The 18,255-nt window shown below is 38.8% G+C and overlaps 2 protein-coding genes and 1 non-coding gene across 4 annotated transcripts; 2 read left to right on the forward strand and 1 right to left on the reverse strand.

The window, feature by feature from the left end:
• Positions 1-643: 643 nt before the first annotated feature.
• On the forward strand, positions 644-6,941 carry LOC140801733 (PH, RCC1 and FYVE domains-containing protein 1-like). The gene is made up of 6 exons (XM_073157000.1): positions 644-1,063; positions 2,482-2,601; positions 2,944-5,022; positions 5,102-5,248; positions 5,706-6,250; positions 6,397-6,941. The coding sequence occupies exons 1-6, from the start codon at positions 1,034-1,036 to the stop codon at positions 6,542-6,544; spliced, it is 3,069 nt and encodes a 1,022-aa protein (XP_073013101.1). The 5' UTR covers positions 644-1,033; the 3' UTR covers positions 6,545-6,941.
• Positions 6,942-7,660: 719 nt separating this feature from the next.
• LOC140802358 (probable serine/threonine-protein kinase WNK6) lies at positions 7,661-11,338 on the forward strand. Of its 2 annotated transcripts, XM_073157869.1 has the most exons (8): positions 7,664-7,813; positions 7,961-8,162; positions 8,241-8,278; positions 8,382-8,609; positions 8,690-8,910; positions 9,040-9,197; positions 9,514-9,958; positions 10,051-11,338. In XM_073157869.1, the coding sequence occupies exons 2-8, from the start codon at positions 8,061-8,063 to the stop codon at positions 10,893-10,895; spliced, it is 2,037 nt and encodes a 678-aa protein (XP_073013970.1). In that variant the 5' UTR covers positions 7,664-7,813; positions 7,961-8,060; the 3' UTR covers positions 10,896-11,338. The 2 variants fall into 2 exon arrangements, with proteins under 2 accessions (XP_073013971.1, XP_073013970.1); XM_073157870.1 differs by having other exon boundaries at positions 7,661-8,162.
• Positions 11,339-17,899: 6,561 nt separating this feature from the next.
• On the reverse strand, positions 17,900-18,098 carry LOC140802470 (U2 spliceosomal RNA). The gene has a single exon (XR_012111658.1). It is a non-coding gene; the product is annotated as a U2 spliceosomal RNA (small nuclear RNA).
• Positions 18,099-18,255: the final 157 nt, after the last annotated feature.

The following is an 18,255-nucleotide window of genomic DNA, read 5'->3' on the forward strand; positions in this document are numbered from 1 at the left end:
AAACTAAATATGGGTTTAGAGTTGTTAGTCGTGAGAAAGTTATCTACCAGCTCTACTAGAATTAATTGATAAATTTTATTTATTTTTTAGTTTAATATAAACTACTCTTGTTGCTCACCCAAACTTGATCTCCTCCATGCCGACAAGCACCAAATAAACAACACACTGCAACCCTCCCAGAGACAATGTCAAGCCCACACGTGCTGTCTCAACTCCCAATTCCCAAACATGCACGTGTGGGCTCCACCAAATATCCCCCCCCCCCGACCCCATCCACCAGATATCACATCGTGAGGGCAGTTTCGTCATTTTACGCGACGAAAAGACTAATTGTCTCCTGATGGAAGTCGCATAATCCCGATTCGGTCAAAGATAAAGACGACGAAATTTCCCTCTCTCGACACCTCCGGAGCAACTTTATTTAACACGATTCGCCGACGTGGCAGCCCATCTAACTCTTGACGACAGTGGAATTGGAAGCACAGTTTGGTCGACCTTAACGTGCTCTGCAGGAACAGAAACGAGATCATTCTCGTCGCAGTGCAGCTAATCGCACCGGCGGTGACGCTTACACCACGGCTTTCCTCTCTTTATCTGCGGTTTTTATATATTGTGTCGCATTTTTTAACGCCTTTACCACTTACGGACACGAATCCCGTCCTCCGCATTGCCCGTAACCTTCTCCGCCTCCGTTAATCCCCTACTCTCCCCTGTACTCCGCCGCAGCTTGGAGTCCCGACACCGCCCGCGAGAGAGCCGGAGAGCGGTCGGCAAACCGCCCCTCTACTTCCCCAATTGTTCCCCAAAATGGCGGCTCTACTGCTATAAATAACTCGCGAGGCCCTCGAGCTCTGGTTTTGGAGTTTCTTTTGCTTCTCTTTAGTATTACTCGCTTGGATTTAGTGAAGAGAAGAGAGCACGATTTCTAGGGTTTCTTCTCTTCTTCTGCACTGGAGAGATTTGATGAGAATACGAGGAAGGATCTGGACTCCATGACAATGCTGGCGGCGTTCGAGGGCGGCTCGCACATGGAATGGCGGATCTCGACCGGGATATCGGCGAAGTAAGAGGGAGATTTGCGTTCTTTTGGACTTCTACTTCATTTGATACTTTGATTGCTCTTTATTTTTACTCTTTTGTGGTTAGAATTTGGGAGAGTTCTTACTTGTGTACTGATTAGAAGTCCACGACACTTTAGGAGAGAGTTTAAAAGCTGAAGAGAAGACGATTTAGAAGGAAAATGGAGTAATGCAGGGTTTTGGTGTCATTAGATTTTGGAGTTATTGTGGTCAGCGGTCTGCATTTGTTGGTGATCACATAGTTTTAGATATGGGGAGTTGAATTAGTTGATCGCTTATCGGGATTTGAAGCCCATTGATTCTTTTGAGACAAGATTATATAAATATATCTCTTTTAGGTCTAACGTGCAATCGGTGCAACTACCAGGGCCTCTGCTATTTTGAGTCTAGCTTGCCATCTACGGCATGTTTAACCAAATTCACAACTCACAAGTAGATAAGCTTCCACCTGCAATTGGAGGGTAACTCACTTCACAAGGCAAATGTTTTGTTAATAGCCGGAAAAAGTTCCGTTATATATTTATATTCCTTTTGCTGCTTTGCTTACACTGATGTTGATGCCCTCATTTTGAAAACCATGTTTATGAACATGTGTGCCCTAACAGATTTATAATCTATTGTGTTCCTTAAAAGAACTTGTTACCTTATATAGTTTGAAGAAAAGGTACTACTCACCTAGATGGAGTCAGAAAGGGAAACCAGAGGGTTTACCCTAAAAAACTATCTAATGTATGTCTTTGCTAAGTATATTTTCTAAAAGTATGTCACTTGAAATGATTATCATAGTATTAGATTGAAATTTAGCATCTTCTAGTACAATTCTAATGCTTTGAATGTTCTTCAGGATTCATTTGTTTTATAGAACTATGTGCTGTTGTGATTTTGCAACCATTTTCCTTGCAATATCTTATATGTAAGAGACTAACACTGTTTATTTATGTTGATCCTGTCAGTATAAATCTTCATTTGTTTAGTAGTTTGTTGGCAGAGAACCAAGCTTCATTTCTAAAGTCATCCTTGAACCATGAGTTTCGTCTCTATGTGCAGCCATTATTTATTTCCTGTTTCTAGATATACTGGAATATCAGAACATGCTGCATTTCAAAATAAAATCTGCTTTTCTCCATTAAAACGTTGCTGAGGTGAAGATAGTGGAGCTTTCTATGCAACCCTACATTTGGCTACTTCATAAATGTTTTAATTAGTGACTTTCTTTCAGCCTGTCTCCGCAGTATTTACACCCAGAGAAGGACATCTGTCCTCCTTGTTGATTCTTTACTATGGAAAATAGTCTCTGATCTGGTTACTGTACTAAGTTCCTTTTACTTTCTTTTACAGTTCTGCGCTTCTGATCTTCCAAGATTCATGCACTGATAATTTGTTCCGTCTTTTCTATTACTAGATATGTAAGGATAAAGCTGAGGAAGAGGTATGCTTTGCAGTGCTCCATGGTTTGAGTTCTTCAGACCAGTGTGGTCGTTCAAAGATTGATGGGAGGAGTAACGGTGGATTTTATCTTGAGGTAAATGATCTACCTTGAACTATGATTTATTCAACTCCTTAAATCATAACATCAACTTAGTCATTTTATCAATGTAAATTGCATACAAGTCAAGTTTTGGAAATTTGAATCTAAATTTTGTGTTTCTCTAAGATCCTAGAATCACATATCTAAATCACATTAGAGTAAATGCCTTACGGCTTTTTATTGTGTTTGATTAACTCTGTAGTTGTTTATACTTGATGGCCTGTTGACTTTTCATTATAAGAATGTGTTATATTAACTTTGTGCCATTAACTTTTTAAATGTAATGCAATCACATTTTATAGTTATTTACATAGCCTCTTGGAAAATCTTTTGCAGGATAAGAGAGATTTGATATCCAATAGTCCAAGGGAGAGCTTCACTAGCACTGCAATCTCTTTTAGTTCCCCTGACACCAGCCTAAATACAAATACATTACCCGTAGTATCTTCTTCTGAAAATTTGGAGCTTTTAGAAAGATCAGATGTAACAAATATGCACATAAAAGGGATCTCCTCAGATATCACTAGGGTTAGCACTTCTAGTGCCCCTAGCACATCTAGTCACGGCTCTTCACATGATGATTGTTATTCTTTAGGGGATGTGTATGTGTGGGGTGAAGTCATATGTGATGATTCTGCAAGAAATGGAGCTGATAAATTTGTCTGTTCTTCTAGTGGTAGAGCTGATTTTCTTCTGCCTAAACCCTTGGAATCCAATTCAGTTCTAGATGTCCACCAAATGGCCTGTGGAGTTCGGCATGCTGCTCTTGTTACGAGACATGGAGAAATCTTCACATGGGGTGAAGAATCTGGAGGACGACTTGGTCATGGAGTTGGAACATATGTGCACCCTCATCAAATTGAATCTTTAGCAGTCTGTAACGTAGAGTTTGTTGCTTGTGGCGAATTCCATACATGTGCTGTAACAGTTGCCGGTGAACTTTATACCTGGGGAGATGGAACTCAAAGTGTTGGGCTTCTCGGTCATGGAACTGATGTCAGTCGCTGGATACCTAAGAGAGTCTCAGGACCATTGGAGGGACTTCAAGTTGCTTATGTCACCTGTGGAACCTGGCACACAGCCTTGATAACTTTAACTGGGCAACTATTCACCTTTGGTGATGGAACATTTGGTGTCTTAGGCCATGGCAACAGACAAAGCATGCCATCTCCAAGAGAGGTAGAATCTTTGAAGGGTTTGAAGACGATTGCAGTTGCTTGTGGTGTATGGCACACTGCTGCTGTTGTAGAGGTTATGGCTACTCAGTCTAGTGTGAGCATATCATTTGGAAAGTTGTTTACCTGGGGTGATGGGGACAAGTATCGCCTTGGTCATGGTGATAGGGAGCCACGACTTAAGCCCACTTGTGTATCTTCACTGATTGAGCATAATTTTCACAAGATTGCTTGTGGTCATAGCCTTACTATTGGCTTGACAACTTCTGGACATGTTTTTACCATGGGAAATACTGTTTATGGTCAAATTGGCAATCCCCGATCTGATGGCAAGCTTCCTTGTTTGGTTGAAGATATGCTTGCTACTGAATCTGTTGATGAAGTTGCCTGTGGTTCGTATCATGTTGCTGTTTTAACAACGAGGAATGAAGTTTTCACATGGGGAAAAGGGGCCAATGGAAGATTGGGCCATGGAGATCTTGAAGATCGAAATCTACCGACACGAGTTGAAGCTTTGAGGGATAGAGCTGTTAGACATATAGCTTGCGGTGCAAACTTCACCGCTGCCATATGTCAGCACAAATGGATGATAAGTGCAGAGCATTCTCAGTGTGCCTCATGTAGACATGCATTTGGATTTACTCGAAGAAGGCATCATTGTTACAATTGTGGGCTTGTCCTCTGCCATTCATGCAGCTCCAGGAAATCTTTAGGAGCAGCATTGTCTCCAATTCCTGGAAAACCATATCGTGTTTGTGATTCTTGCTATATAAAATTGAATAAAGTACTTGACTCTGGTGTAACTAATGATAAAAAGAATGATATACTCCACCTCTCAGGCGGAAACAAGGATAGGTTCGACAAAGTTGATATAAAATCAGCCAAGGCCATTTTGCCTGGTAACTTGGATATGATTTTACACTTGGATCTCAAGGCAGCGAAACATGGGAAGAAGGATTCCTTATCCTTTATTCGGTCGCCCCACATTACTTCATTATTGCATCTGAAAGACATTGCTTTGGCTGGTGGGCTTGACTTGAACAGAGCAGTTCACACATCCACGGTTCAATCTGTAAATCCCTCCAGAACTGTTTCACCTTTCTCTCGAAAACCTAGCCCTTTACATTCTGCAACACCTCTTCCCAAAGCTTCTGGTCTTTCTTTTTCCAAAAGTGTTGCTGAGAGTCTCAAAAAGACAAATGAGCTTCTGAATCAAGAAGTCCAAAAGTTGCATGTTCAGGTAATTACTTAATTACACCTATGGGACTATTCATGCATTATTATCTTAACTGGCCATCAAATGTGATGAATCTTGTTAGGCTCAAAATTTGAGACAGCGTTGTGATCTTCAAGAAGTCGAGTTGCAGAAATTTGCAAAGAAAGCTCAAGAAGCTATGGCGGTGGCTGCAGAGGAATCTGCAAAATCCAAAGCTGCAAAAGAAGTTATAAAATCATTAACAGCACAGGTAGGTTTGGTTTTCATGGTTTTCTTTTTGTTTTGACAGCTTGGTTCATGTTTTGGTATTTACAGTAGTTACGCAACTTAACGGTTCCTTGCTTTACAAAGTAGCAACCATTTGAATGAGATAATATTTTGAGAGATTCTTAGTGGTGAATGTCCACAATGTTAGCATTCATTCATTGTATAATTCTATACACCTGGGAAACCAAATCATAACAAAGAGGTTGTCCTTAATGATTATGGATTTGCCATTTCTGATATTTCATCTTTTTTAACATAATGTGATGTATTCTCCTTTATTTTCAGCTTTTCCTTTATTTCAGTACAGGAGCACCCTCAAAGCTCTCTGTATCCTAGCCTTGCTAGATTATAGTCTGATTTTAATGGTTGTTTCTTTCATTTCTTATCAACATTTTGATCTTCTACTGATTACATGTCTCTCCTTTGTTTACTTGATATAGCTTAAAGACATGGCGGAAAAATTACCTCAGGTTGTCCAGGAAGGCAGCGAGATGAAAACCATACACATGCCAAATGGCATCGATTCACATATTAATCACCACTCAAATTTGAATGGGATGCACCAGTCAGGAAGTAATTCAAGAAGTGACTTGAATAGACATCTAGTTAACACTACAATTGCAACTATTACAAGTGGTATCTCAGGTCAACATCGTTTGCCAGATGAAGTTCGTGAAACTGATGAAAAGAACACACACTTCCAAAATGACAGGGTTGTGATTGCCCCTGAAACAGAAGAACATATGAACAGAAGTGACCGGAATGATAATGAAGAGATGCTGACAACAAAGAGTAGAGCAGATGATAGTGTTAGTGAGGATTGTGAGTCCCTTCAAAATGGTGAAAATGGTGCCAAGTCTCGAAGCACCATGCCATGTGGTAATCAAATTGAGGCAGAGTGGATTGAACAGTATGAACCTGGTGTATATATTACTCTCACAGCTCATCGCGATGGAACTCGAGATCTGAAGAGGGTGCGCTTTAGGTATAATCTTCTTCTTTAGTGTTTTCTTCTTTTGTTTCATGGAGTTCTATTTTTCGTATCCAAACTAAACTGGGATATTAGCATGACTGCACTGAGTTGTGTGCATTCAATTTTAATGCCCATTTTTTCTTAAATATTTTCTGCAGTCGAAGAAGATTTGGAGAGCATCAAGCAGAAGCCTGGTGGTCTGAAAATCGAGAAAAGGTGTACGAGAGATATGATGTTCATGGGTCTGACTGTCCATCAGCAGCAGAAATAACCAAATCTACTCACCGAGCAGAAGAAGACTTCTAGCCTCCTAACAAATAAGTTTTAAAATGATCATGCAGAAAATTTCTTTGGGGACTTCAGATAATAATTTGAAGTCTGAGAGACTGCAACTGTGATATTTAGTGTCATGCAGAAAGCTCTCCAGTATGCAGTGTTACACCCCCCCTTTGGATAGATATAATGTATTAATAATTCATCTAATCTCTTTTGTGATTACTGATTACATCTGTGTCTGCCCTTGCCTGTTGTATTGCAGTGTAAACGATTACAGATGAAGGTTTAGTGCGGAGGTAGGTGTCTTCCTTTGTGATTACATATGAAGTTCACTTCTCCTCCTTCTTTACTAGCTTTCTTTTTTCTCTTTTTTCTACTTTCTTATGTGTCTTTTGTTGAAGTCATGATATATATTGGGTTCACTATCTGTCATAAGATTCACATCTTATTACCATTGTTTATTCACATGCAGTATTAGGAGTCTATTAACTTAATCTTTTAGGTCAACCAGTAACATTTTATTGTACGTTCATAAATTTAATATTTTTAGGGAAATTTTACCATCTACAGAAATAGCAAATAAATTGTTAAAATATAAATAGAAGATAATCCTACATTCTCTAAGTCTAATATGTTAGCATACCATTTAAGTGGTGCTTATTATAGAGAAGTTGATAAAGTGAATGATCTCATTTATGGAAGAAGTATATATTGGATAACAACGAAGTGTTAACTTCTAGTCCAATAAATATCAGCATATAAATATCTGGAAGCCTTCAAAAGTATATGGTATATGTCCGACTCTGGTTGGTTCGAATACCGACCTGACTTGCTTGAGCCCGACTTATCATAAGCAAAGCTCGAGTTAGACGCCCGAACCCGAGCACGAGTGGACGGCTCGAGCTCGGTTCCAATCTTTTGGCCGGAGCCCGGTCAATGAGCATCCTTTTAGATTCATATCACTGTGATGCATCATCGCATACCATTTTAGATTGGATCCTGATGGATACTGATAGCTAAATTTCCTTAAATATATGATTCCCTCCTAGTAAATCTGATCCGTCCATTCAGCTGACGTGTTGGTATTGCCATATCGATGCGGCCTCTTATCTTTTATAAATAAATCCCGCGACTTTTCTCTATTTTCCCGAAAAAGATACGAAAAGAACACGAGAACCCCTCCAACCCCGCCGACGATCCGAAACAAACCTCTTCTCCTGCGATTTTTTCTTTCCTCTCTCATCAGATTGCTTGCGAGAATTAGGGTTTTTGTCGTCCCCTTTCTAGGGTTTTGCTCGGGTCAGTTGCATCGTCTTCGCTGTCTGTTCGTCTTCTCATCTCTCTATCGTTCGATCGATCGATCGATTCCTTTTACCTTCTGTTCCTTCTGCTTTCCGGATTGTACGTCGCGGGTTCGGATAAGGATTAGTTTTTTTCTTATTCCAGGAATCTAGGAAATCCTCCTTTTCCTTACATAGGTATCAACCCTGCGAGGTTGGAATTCTGGGCTTCGTCTCCGCCTCTTCGCGTCTCCCAGCCGGCGGCAATGAGTCACGTGGCATCGGATGGAGGCGACGATGGTGGCGCGCAGACGGAGCCGCCCGATCCTGATGTAGTCGAGGTTGATCCCACTCGGCGCTACCTTCGCGTAAGAATTCTCTCATCAAAATCCCTATTTTTTCTTATTTTTTTCCCTTTGTCTTAACAATATTTTTATTTGAAACAGTATAAGGAAGTACTAGGGAAAGGAGCATTCAAAACTGTGTATCCTTGGTTAATTGATATTTACATTATAAACTTTAATTATAGGTTCTTTATTTGTATGTGGTATGTGGATTGGTAATCCTTAATGGGGATGTAACGATAGCTACAAGGCATTTGATGAAGTGGATGGAATTGAAGTTGCCTGGAACCAGGTTATAATTGATGATGTGCTGCAGTCGCCGGTAGAATTGGAGAGATTGTATTCGGAGATCCATCTTTTGAAATCTCTGAAACATTCAAATATTTTAAAGTTCTACACATCGTGGATTGATGATAAGGAGAAGACCGTCAATATAATTACAGAGCTGTTTACTTCCGGCAGTTTGAGACAGTATAGACTTTTAATCCCTTCTGATGGTCCCACCCCCCTCTTCAGTTATTAAGGAGAATGATTTTGTTTGTATATAATAGGTACCGCAGGAAGCACAAGAAGGTGGATATGAAGGCGGTGAAGGGATGGGCGAGGCAGATATTGACAGGGTTAAATTATCTCCACAGTCAGAAGCCGCCTGTCATACATAGGGATTTGAAGTGTGATAACGTTTTCATCAATGGGAATCATGGGGAGGTGAAGATCGGTGATCTTGGGTTGGCAACTGTTATGCAACATAGCAATGCACGGACTGTAATTGGTATAATATATTTCTTTTTCTTGTGTGTCATTTTCTATTTGATGAAGGATTCTGGGTTGCATCCTCTTTTCCTGTTAGATTTTATTTTGATCTATTGAATTGTTTTGCTGATATATCCATTTGATGTAGGGACTCCCGAGTTTATGGCGCCTGAACTTTATGACGAGGAGTATAACGAGTTGGTAGACATATACTCCTTTGGAATGTGCATGCTAGAAATGGTTACCTTTGAGTACCCTTACAGCGAATGTACCAATTCTGCTCAGATATACAAAAAAGTTTCTTCTGTAAGTTGTAGATGTGATCTAAAGATCCTCTTCATTTGCTATTTAGGGAAAATAGTAGAATGCATTTTATCTTCTTGTAGTTTGTTCAAAATTCAAAGTGCTCTCTGAACTTTCATTTGTGACACTTGATCCCCTTATAATTTTGATCTATGTGCAATCTTTAGTTTTTCTGTCCAAAGATATTAGTGAGGGTGATTTTCTATTTAGATTGTCAAACTTTTGATAATTTTGCCTTTTATCTTCTCCCTTTTTTTGAGATGCTTGCAACCTCCAAAACTTTAGAAATGAGTGTAATTTTACTTGATCATTTCTATAGGGGATTAAGCCGGCTGCGCTTTCAAAAGTAAAGGATCCACATGTGAAAGCTTTCATAGAGAAATGCCTGGTGCCAGCTCCTCAGCGGTTACCAGCAAGAGAGCTTTTAAAGGACCCTTTTCTTCAATTAGACGGAACGAGTGGAACTCATATTAATTCTCAGCATTTACCTGATATTGTCAATCACAATACAATCACCTCTCAAGAAAGTTCTGTTGCAACAGAGGAACCTACAACTTACCTAGAGGGTAGGACATCTGGTGTGGAAGTTGATGTGGAACATGAACCTACGTTTATCTCTGTAATTGAGAATTCTACAGGTATAGGCTCAGACTCTCTGACTTTTGAGGTTCGAGAGATAAGAGAAGATGATGAATTTACACTGAAGGGAAAGAGATATGACATCAACACCATCAAGTTGATATTAAGAATTGCTGATAGGAATGGTAGTGGCAATTCTTGAGCTTCTCCGTTTGTCTTATAGAAATAAATTTCGAGCATGGACATCTTTTTTCTAATGCTTAGTGTGCCTTTGCAGGTCATGCCAGGAATGTCCATTTCTCATTTGAATTGGACACTGATACTGCTCTTTTAGTTGCTAGAGAAATGGTTGTTCAACTTGAACTGGCTAGGGAGGACATATATTTTATTGCTGAGCTAATAGATTCATTATTGATAAAACTTATTCCTGGATGGACAGCATGCACTGCCATCAATCAGTTGATAGCTTCGGAGGTATCACAAACCCTTACAGATGAAATGGGGGATATCCAGTTGATTATCCACAATGACAGCTCGTCTTCTCAAAATAATTCTGAAGATGTCAATATTTCTGGCTCACATCCCTGCATTGATTCCAGCTCAACTGAAGGCTCTATTCAGCAGATACATGAGGCTTCTGGCTATGTGCAACTTGATGATATCTTTTCGCATACTGATCCCAGTTCCTTAAATATGATTGCGGCAGATGATCGTGATTATGAGTTATCATATCTTTCTGCTACCTCTTCTGAAGGAAATGGAGAGAGGTCTCCAGGTTCATGCATGTATTCCCCTCTTGGCTGTACAGATTGTAATGCATTTGTGATGGAGCGAGATGTTAATGGGGAACTTTCTGAAGCTGAAAATAGGATGCACTTTGATATGAATGACATGCATACCAACATTGCTAATCACTTGAATGGCTTCTCTGGATTTTCAAATAATGATTCTTCTGGGGTTTTATCTGAGGAAAATGAGTATGATCTGGAATTGAGATTGGAATTGGAACTTATAGAGTTGCAGTATCAGCAGGCAATAAAGGAAATATTTCTTAAAAAGCAGCAAGCAGTTGCATCAGCAAAAAGCAGGATAGCGCAGAAGAAGCAGACATGTCTTCACTGATTGCTGTTCCTATGCCTTTATGATCTCATTCTCAAAGATTAACACGTAGTGAAGTGATTATGTGTTGTATCTTTGAAATAGAGACTCCAGCTGAAGTGGAATAATGACAGCTGCATTCTTCTTACTTTGATCTTTCAATTCTGCGATTGCTTATTAATTTGCTGGATAAATTCTAAAATAGAATTGTGGTGGAACTCATGATGATTCCAGTGCAATGTTGATCTATTTCTTCTATAACTAGGGTGATATTTTCTTAGAGTGCTACGGAAGGCTGGCTTAGTAGTGGAAAGCCGATTGTGAGAAATGATTTGTGTCTGTGTCTTCAAAATTGATTGAGAAAGTTGTAATTAGCGAGTTGGTTCTCTTTTTTATTTTTGGCTTTTGCATCAATATTTGTTTGTCTATTATTGATCTTGTTATTGCTACTGCATTTCTTTTATATACTTCCAGCATGTAAAACTCCATAACAAAGTGTATTGATGTATACATATCATGCAGTTGGATAGGAAGTTAGTTAGTTCAAATTTTCTGTTCCACATTTGGAATCAGCGTTGACACTTTTAACTTTTGTATTATAGATGTAGTCTTGTTTTGCAGGAAGAGTAGACTAGTTTGTCTTGATTCTTCGGTTGTGTGATAAATAATCATGGCTAGTTTGAGGTGTATTCCAGTTTGTGCATTGTCTGTCACTTGCGCTCTCTCTTTTGGTTAAGTAAAATTAATATGGCACTACAGCATGAGGTTCGACTTGTATTTTTATCTCGTATGCTGTTAAAATATTACTTGGGCCTCCTATTTTCCTTCAGCATGCTGCTTTGTTTTCTCCCAAGGAAGAACAGGATCATTTAGGCAATTTAATCGCAATACTTTCAGACGGCATGTAAGTAAATAATTTTCCTTCTTTAAAAACTCCTTTCACAGGTTTTGAGAGTTCCCAGGCCTTTTTTTTTATATACAAACCGGCCATAGCTCTTGTTTTATTTAAATTTAAAACAAAATTAATCTCAAAAGAGATTAATCTACAAGTTTGTTAGACCCCAGTTGCAGCATTGGAATTCCAACAACCAAAACCACCTACCAACAAGTATTAGGAATTCTATTAACAGCTAAACAACAACCAGTTATAGCACCAGCAAAATAGCAACACTAGAACAACTACAAAGACATCTGCAAACAACCACAAACATAGATTCCACTCTTGGTGTTACAACACCCGAACATAAAAAGACAACTACATCAAAAGAAAAGCAATTTAATCCCATTGCTTCCAACTTCAGTCTAAATCCACTGGGTTCACTGCCGCATCTCCATGCATAAGTCGTCTAGCTCTTTTCACAGCAGTATCTCCTTGGATCTCTACCCAGCAGAGGAATAAACCAGTTACTTTATAATATAAAATCTCCAAGGACTTTGAGCAATTATTGAATATTTTAGTGTTCTGTTCAAACTAAATAGACTAATATAAGGCACTCAACCAAATCAGTCTCTAAAATATTTTTTATTTTAGTAGTTATCCCTCAATGTCTTATTATTTTAGCCTTAATATTTTTAACATAACCACACCTGAGGAACAAATAATTCATTGTTTCCTCCTAAACACAAAAAACACAGTGACTAGCACCTGCCAACCCTTTCTTCTTAAGTTATCTCTTGTCAAAAAATAATTATTATATGCTAGCCATAAAAAGCCCTCCCTTTTAAATAGGTTTTTAATTGTCAAATCTCAGCACAGCCCTTCGAAATAGAGAGTTCCCAGACTTAATTGAGCGAAGTTATAATTTGCTCACAGAATGTCGGACTATTATCCCTGCAGATCCTTGTATGTGCAGAAAATCTTTGTTTATTCCACTATAGACTATGTAAGGATCCATTATTTTGTCATCTTAAACATCAATATTTATTTGATTGTTTAGTTTTCAGAATCTCATAGTAATATTGGTTTACTTTGTTTACAGTAATATCTATTTCCCAGCAGTATTGTTGGCTGTTGCTTGCCAGATGATTATTGCTGTTATTGTACACTTAGCATCACTACCGTAATCTCAGTATTAAATGTTTACTTTCATCTCCAGGATATGGTTTGGGTGCTCATAAGTGAAAGCATGTGGATATATGCATTTGGCACTTTTTATGAGACGTTCTTACAATTCATTTACTGTGGTGGCTTAGTATGATTGCTAACCTGCAGCAATGTAAGCAAAACTTGATATAAAGTCATTGGAGCAAAAGCCCTTGTGCAGAAATGGTTTCAAAAATTCCAGTAGTCACCTTTCGCTAAGAGATTGCGGATTCTTCTGTCAGCACAAAAGAATTTCATGAAAGATGTGGAGATTATTATCATCTATCAACCACTAGAATCACTGGAGTTTTTTCATTCAGAAAATTTATTGCTTATTCTCTAGTTTGATTTCCCTTCTCCTGTTCTGAGTTTGAAGTTAGATGCAGACATAAGACATGTGTGAAGGATATGAAGAGGCATGCTTTCCAGAAGGGAAAAGATTGAAGAGCAAAATACTGCTCTGCTCTTGGCATACTGGAGAAACGAGCATAACTAGGTTACTTGTTCTTTATACACAGAATATACTGATACCCGTCTGTCCATTTTCACTGTGTGATGATTTTCTTTTTTTTTTTTGGTATATATCTAGTTAATTCCAGAGTTTTGAGGAATCATTACTCAATTACATGTTGACAGATGAAATATGTTCTAATTGAATTGCTAGATATGATTATTATTGTATGTTTACTGTTTGGACTCAATGTATCAATCATTTTCTTTTTTTTCTATCATAAGAATCTGTATCAAATGTCTTGTTCTATCTCTGTCTCTTCAACTTGCTCAGTTATAAGCAGAATGAGGAGAAGAAGCTGAATCTGTTTATGTTATTTTAGTGGTCATTTTGCAATTCTGTCATCTAAACTTGTCGATCGTGTAAGGATTTCTACTTTTTTTTCTTGCCAGTAATTATTCACCCCTCTCTCTCTCTCTCTCTCTCTCTCTCTCTCAGATTTAATTAATACTGATCTTTCTTTACTCCTCCTTCCTTTTACTGTAAGATTATATAATCTAACATAAGTACTCCATTAAATTTAAAATAATGTGATGTCTGGGCCCTTGGGGAGCTAACCAGTTAAGGGTTGTAACTTTGTAACCAGCCTTACATTCGATGTTGAGGCTGAAAGATGATGGCAACCATTAAAATATTCCTCAGGGAAAAGTCTAATATTGTCCAGAAAATTAGGGGTATTGTGGTGGGCCAGGGCTTCAAAACCATGGCATGAGATGGCAGAAACATGGGCCATGTCTGCAGACATTTATCCACATCCCCCCCATAATGATATCAATTATGTACAATGGTCCAACTGTAGTCTTGCCTGTGTGGGTCCATGAATTGAAGATGCATGTGGTTGTACTAGAATTGGCACAAGAATTTATTGAGCTTGAGCTAATTTGTCACCAGTTTCTCACTGTAGCAATGCCACTTTTTAAGTCACTGAATAGGTCCACAAAACTTTACTCATCTTGCCTGTCTACAAAATTAATCAGCTATGACACGCTGCAATGCCGTACTATAAACATATATCATTCCGAAGCATGTCTCTATGGGATGGCATTAATGCTCATAGACATACTTTAATACGTCCATACGTGCAAAGGTATGGCAGAGAATATCAAACTGAGAGAGAGAAGCCCATAATTAAAGGCCACGAGACAGGTAGTCTTGTTTGATGCTGAACAAGTAACAGTTGCCATTCCTTAGTCGGCCATTGAATTTAGTGGCCCCCTTCACTCACCTAATAGGTAGACAAAACCCCCCTTTTCCTATCACGTCTTCCCTTCTCCTACTCCTTTTGCCTCCTCTTCTCTCTTCCATTCTTTTTTTTCTTATCCCATATCCCCTCCTAAGAATCCGTTCCCTCTCACTCCACACCACCACCACTACTACTACTACTACTTACTACAACATAAGCTGCAAGGCAAAATAAGCCTTGGTTTATATATCTCTTAGCAACTTCTAAGTAGCCCAAAAGTAAATATATCTCTACCTTAAGTTACCATGTTATATATATATATATATATATATATATATATATATATATATATATATAATGATGATTGCTAGTGTCCATCCTCTCCACTCTTTGCCATTTGCTTAGGTCCCAAGCTCTTCTTTCCCACCACACCTTTTCTTTTCTCTCTCTTTCTACCAACTCCTTTTAAGGGTGGGTGACCTTCCAACCCTGTTTTTTTAAATGTCAAGCCAAATGGGTCACCTCACAAAGGGGTCAATTGTAGTATGCTGGCTTCTACTTCTATTAGTTTCAAGTTGTCATGGGTCTAGAACCATGCAGAGCTTCAATACTAGGAACTCAGGGAGGAGGAGCCCTGACAACTTTTCCGGGTTCTTGCCGAAAGGGACGCCGATACCGCCTTCTAGCCCTTCGAGGCAGCACAATTCGGTTGGACTCGAGAGTCGCAATTCGCCGTAAAGAGGTCAAGTTTGAGAAAGTGATAGAGCTAATGTACATGGTTGGATTCTTTCTTACATGCCTTTTGGAATTCATTCTCTTCTTTCTCTTTTCTTCTCCTCTCTGAGTATAGACTTTAAGATATCTCTCGTACTCTCTGGTTCTCTCTTTAATATATATTGGTGTGATCTGCAACCTTTGTTTATAACAAATGGATGATTGATTTCTCCTAGTTAGAGAGAGGGGGGGAGGGAGAGGAAAGCTTCTTACTTCTTAGTTCATGCAGCTAAAAGCTGACAACAAATTCTGAAAGGAAGTCTAAGGATGTGCAGTATAATGTATTATTGTACTTCTTCTTTATCTTCCTTTCATAAGAGTCTGTAGGAAAATAAATTGGTGTACATTTTGTTCCTTTTTCTCATGAGAAAGAATATGGTAAAGAAAATGGAGCATTAAATCACTCTGCTCTTATGAAAGGTGATCTAGCATGATGTATATCACTCTGTTGTTATGATAACATGGTATAGCATAATGAATCATCTTCTATGATGACTTTGTTTAATAAGCACTTGGAATTGAAAGAGATGGATCTGATGATGTTGATTCTTAGCTTTTGATAAAGGATGTTTGAGTTCTTTTGATGGGCTATTTGAACTAATACTGTTCCTGTTTATGCATGTGAAATGGGTGAATGGGAATTTCCTGCAGTATAAGGTACTTGGCTTGCCAACTTTTAGTCGGCATGCGAAGCAAACAAAAGTTAAAGGCAAAAGAAATTTAACTGGCCAATCGCTTCCTATAGATTTGGTTGCATTTGTGCCTTATAAGAATTGGTATAAATTTTTATAAAGAAAAGAATTAGTATAACTCGGCTGTCACACGTCATCCACCTCACTTGCAGCCTTCGTAGCCAACCAGCTCCCGCTATAATTGCTTAAGCTAAATTAGAATACTATAGTATGTTACCACCTACTAGTCCATAAGATATCGAACTTAAGAGGTATAATGAGCCTAGCGTAATAAATTGAATTTTAAAAAAATTATATTTTATCGGATCAAATATAATGAGTCTTTATAAAAAAATTTTAGTTACTTTCCATAGGAACATATATATTGTTGATATTCAGTTTACTAAGTATTGAACGGGTCAAGCTTTCAGACCAAATTAGGTCAAGCCGAAGAGACAAAAGACTTAGCTTATGCCATCCATTACTATCTCCATCTAAGATCAAATTTAGCTCAGTTAAAACTAGGCTTACTCGGGTCGGCCAATGATCATCTCTAGCCGTGGGCTACGAGGTAGCTGATTTACTCAATTCCACTTCTAAGATCTCTTCATCAAAGCCATCTCCTCTATCCCCTCTCTGCTTGGTCGCTTGTCGTTGACTCTTGTGCCAACACTAGCTGATCCCCCATCCCATGCAAGGACCTTCAGCCTGTACTATAATAATCAGCGTCATGCACTGGCTACCTAAGACTCTACTCACCGCCTTTGACTTAGATCTCGATGCCACTGCCTCATATCTCATCACTGCTGCTCTCTTTTTTTTCTCTTGTGCAGTGCCTATCTGGCTGTCTCTATCGTTGTCTTGTACTACTTTGGTGTTTAGGTTGATTAGTGTCTCAAATTCGTATTATGATTAGGAATTTCTAGAGTCAAAAAAGTTTGCTATTATCATGGAGTTGTTCTTAGCCTCCCACCATATCTCTCTCTCTCTCTCTCTCTCTCTCTCTCTCTCTCTCTCTCTCGCTTTCTTTGGTGTTGTAGTTTTGTGCGAATTAAGCATACTATGACATTGATAGAGTCCTATAGGTCATAGGACGTTGATCATTTATGCCGGTGCATGTCCTTTCAATCTTCTTGTTGTGCTCCAATGTGGCCAAGAGAGAGGCTTATGCTCTGCATCCTCCAATCTTTGCTTGAGTACTTAGTAATTTTCTTTATGTGCTTAATACCAAACTTCTTTAATTGTTCTTTTGTGTTTTAGCTAAGTGTGGAACTTGTTCAAAAGTCTATCACACTACCTCCTTTTTTTTTCTAGTGGATCGAGCTAAAATAGCTTGTTAACTTTAACGAATTGTTAATGGACAAATTTTCTCTAAAAAAAAAGAATCTATTTATGACTTCCCTGGAAAGAGGAAAGAAAAAAAAAAGGAAGAAATAGTCCAGTACTCCACAAACAGGTTGTAGGAAAGAAGTTATAAGGCCGAAGTATGTGTGCAGTTAGCTATCAAATTTGCCCCCTTTTTTCCCATCTGTATCATCATATCTGGTCACAGAGAAAATGGCTTGAACGCTACGACTACTAGTGGCAGGTTAATTAGTAAAAGCCATAGAGTAACATCTTTAACAAAGTCTGCAATATACTCTGCAGAGGCACCTCAGTCCTAAAAAATACCTCTTAACGAGAGACTAATCTCGTAGATTCCACTTCCAAATTTATTTTGGAAATGTTTATTATAATTGTAGTTATATTAATAATTGAGTAATTAGCAAGAGATACGAATGAATATATTTTGAAATTAAGATTTGGTAGGGGTGCGCCGGGCCCATGCAGTAGTGCAACGCACGGGCGACGCTCGAGGGCCCCAGTAGCAAGCTACTGTGAGGTGGACCCTCCCCCAAAAGAAATTAATTTAATATCATGGTGGGCCGATGGCCCACGTATCAGATATTAAACTGATAAGAACAGATACTACACTTGATCTTAGCCAAAAGGCCGAGAAAGGTATGAGTTCTCCATACGCTGTGCCTCCGCTTAAGTAGGCACTTCATCGACGCCCATCTCCAGGTTTGCCGATGTGGGACTAAAATAGGGGTATATCCTGACATGCGGACATGCCATGGTCCACTAAAGCTCTGGGCCATGGCCAAGGCCCACTAGGCCCC

Source organism: Typha latifolia, chromosome 15 (genome assembly GCF_019914945.1).
Source record: "Typha latifolia isolate L0001 chromosome 15, TyphaL0001v2, whole genome shotgun sequence".
Classification (NCBI taxonomy): Eukaryota; Viridiplantae; Streptophyta; class Magnoliopsida; order Poales; family Typhaceae; genus Typha; species Typha latifolia.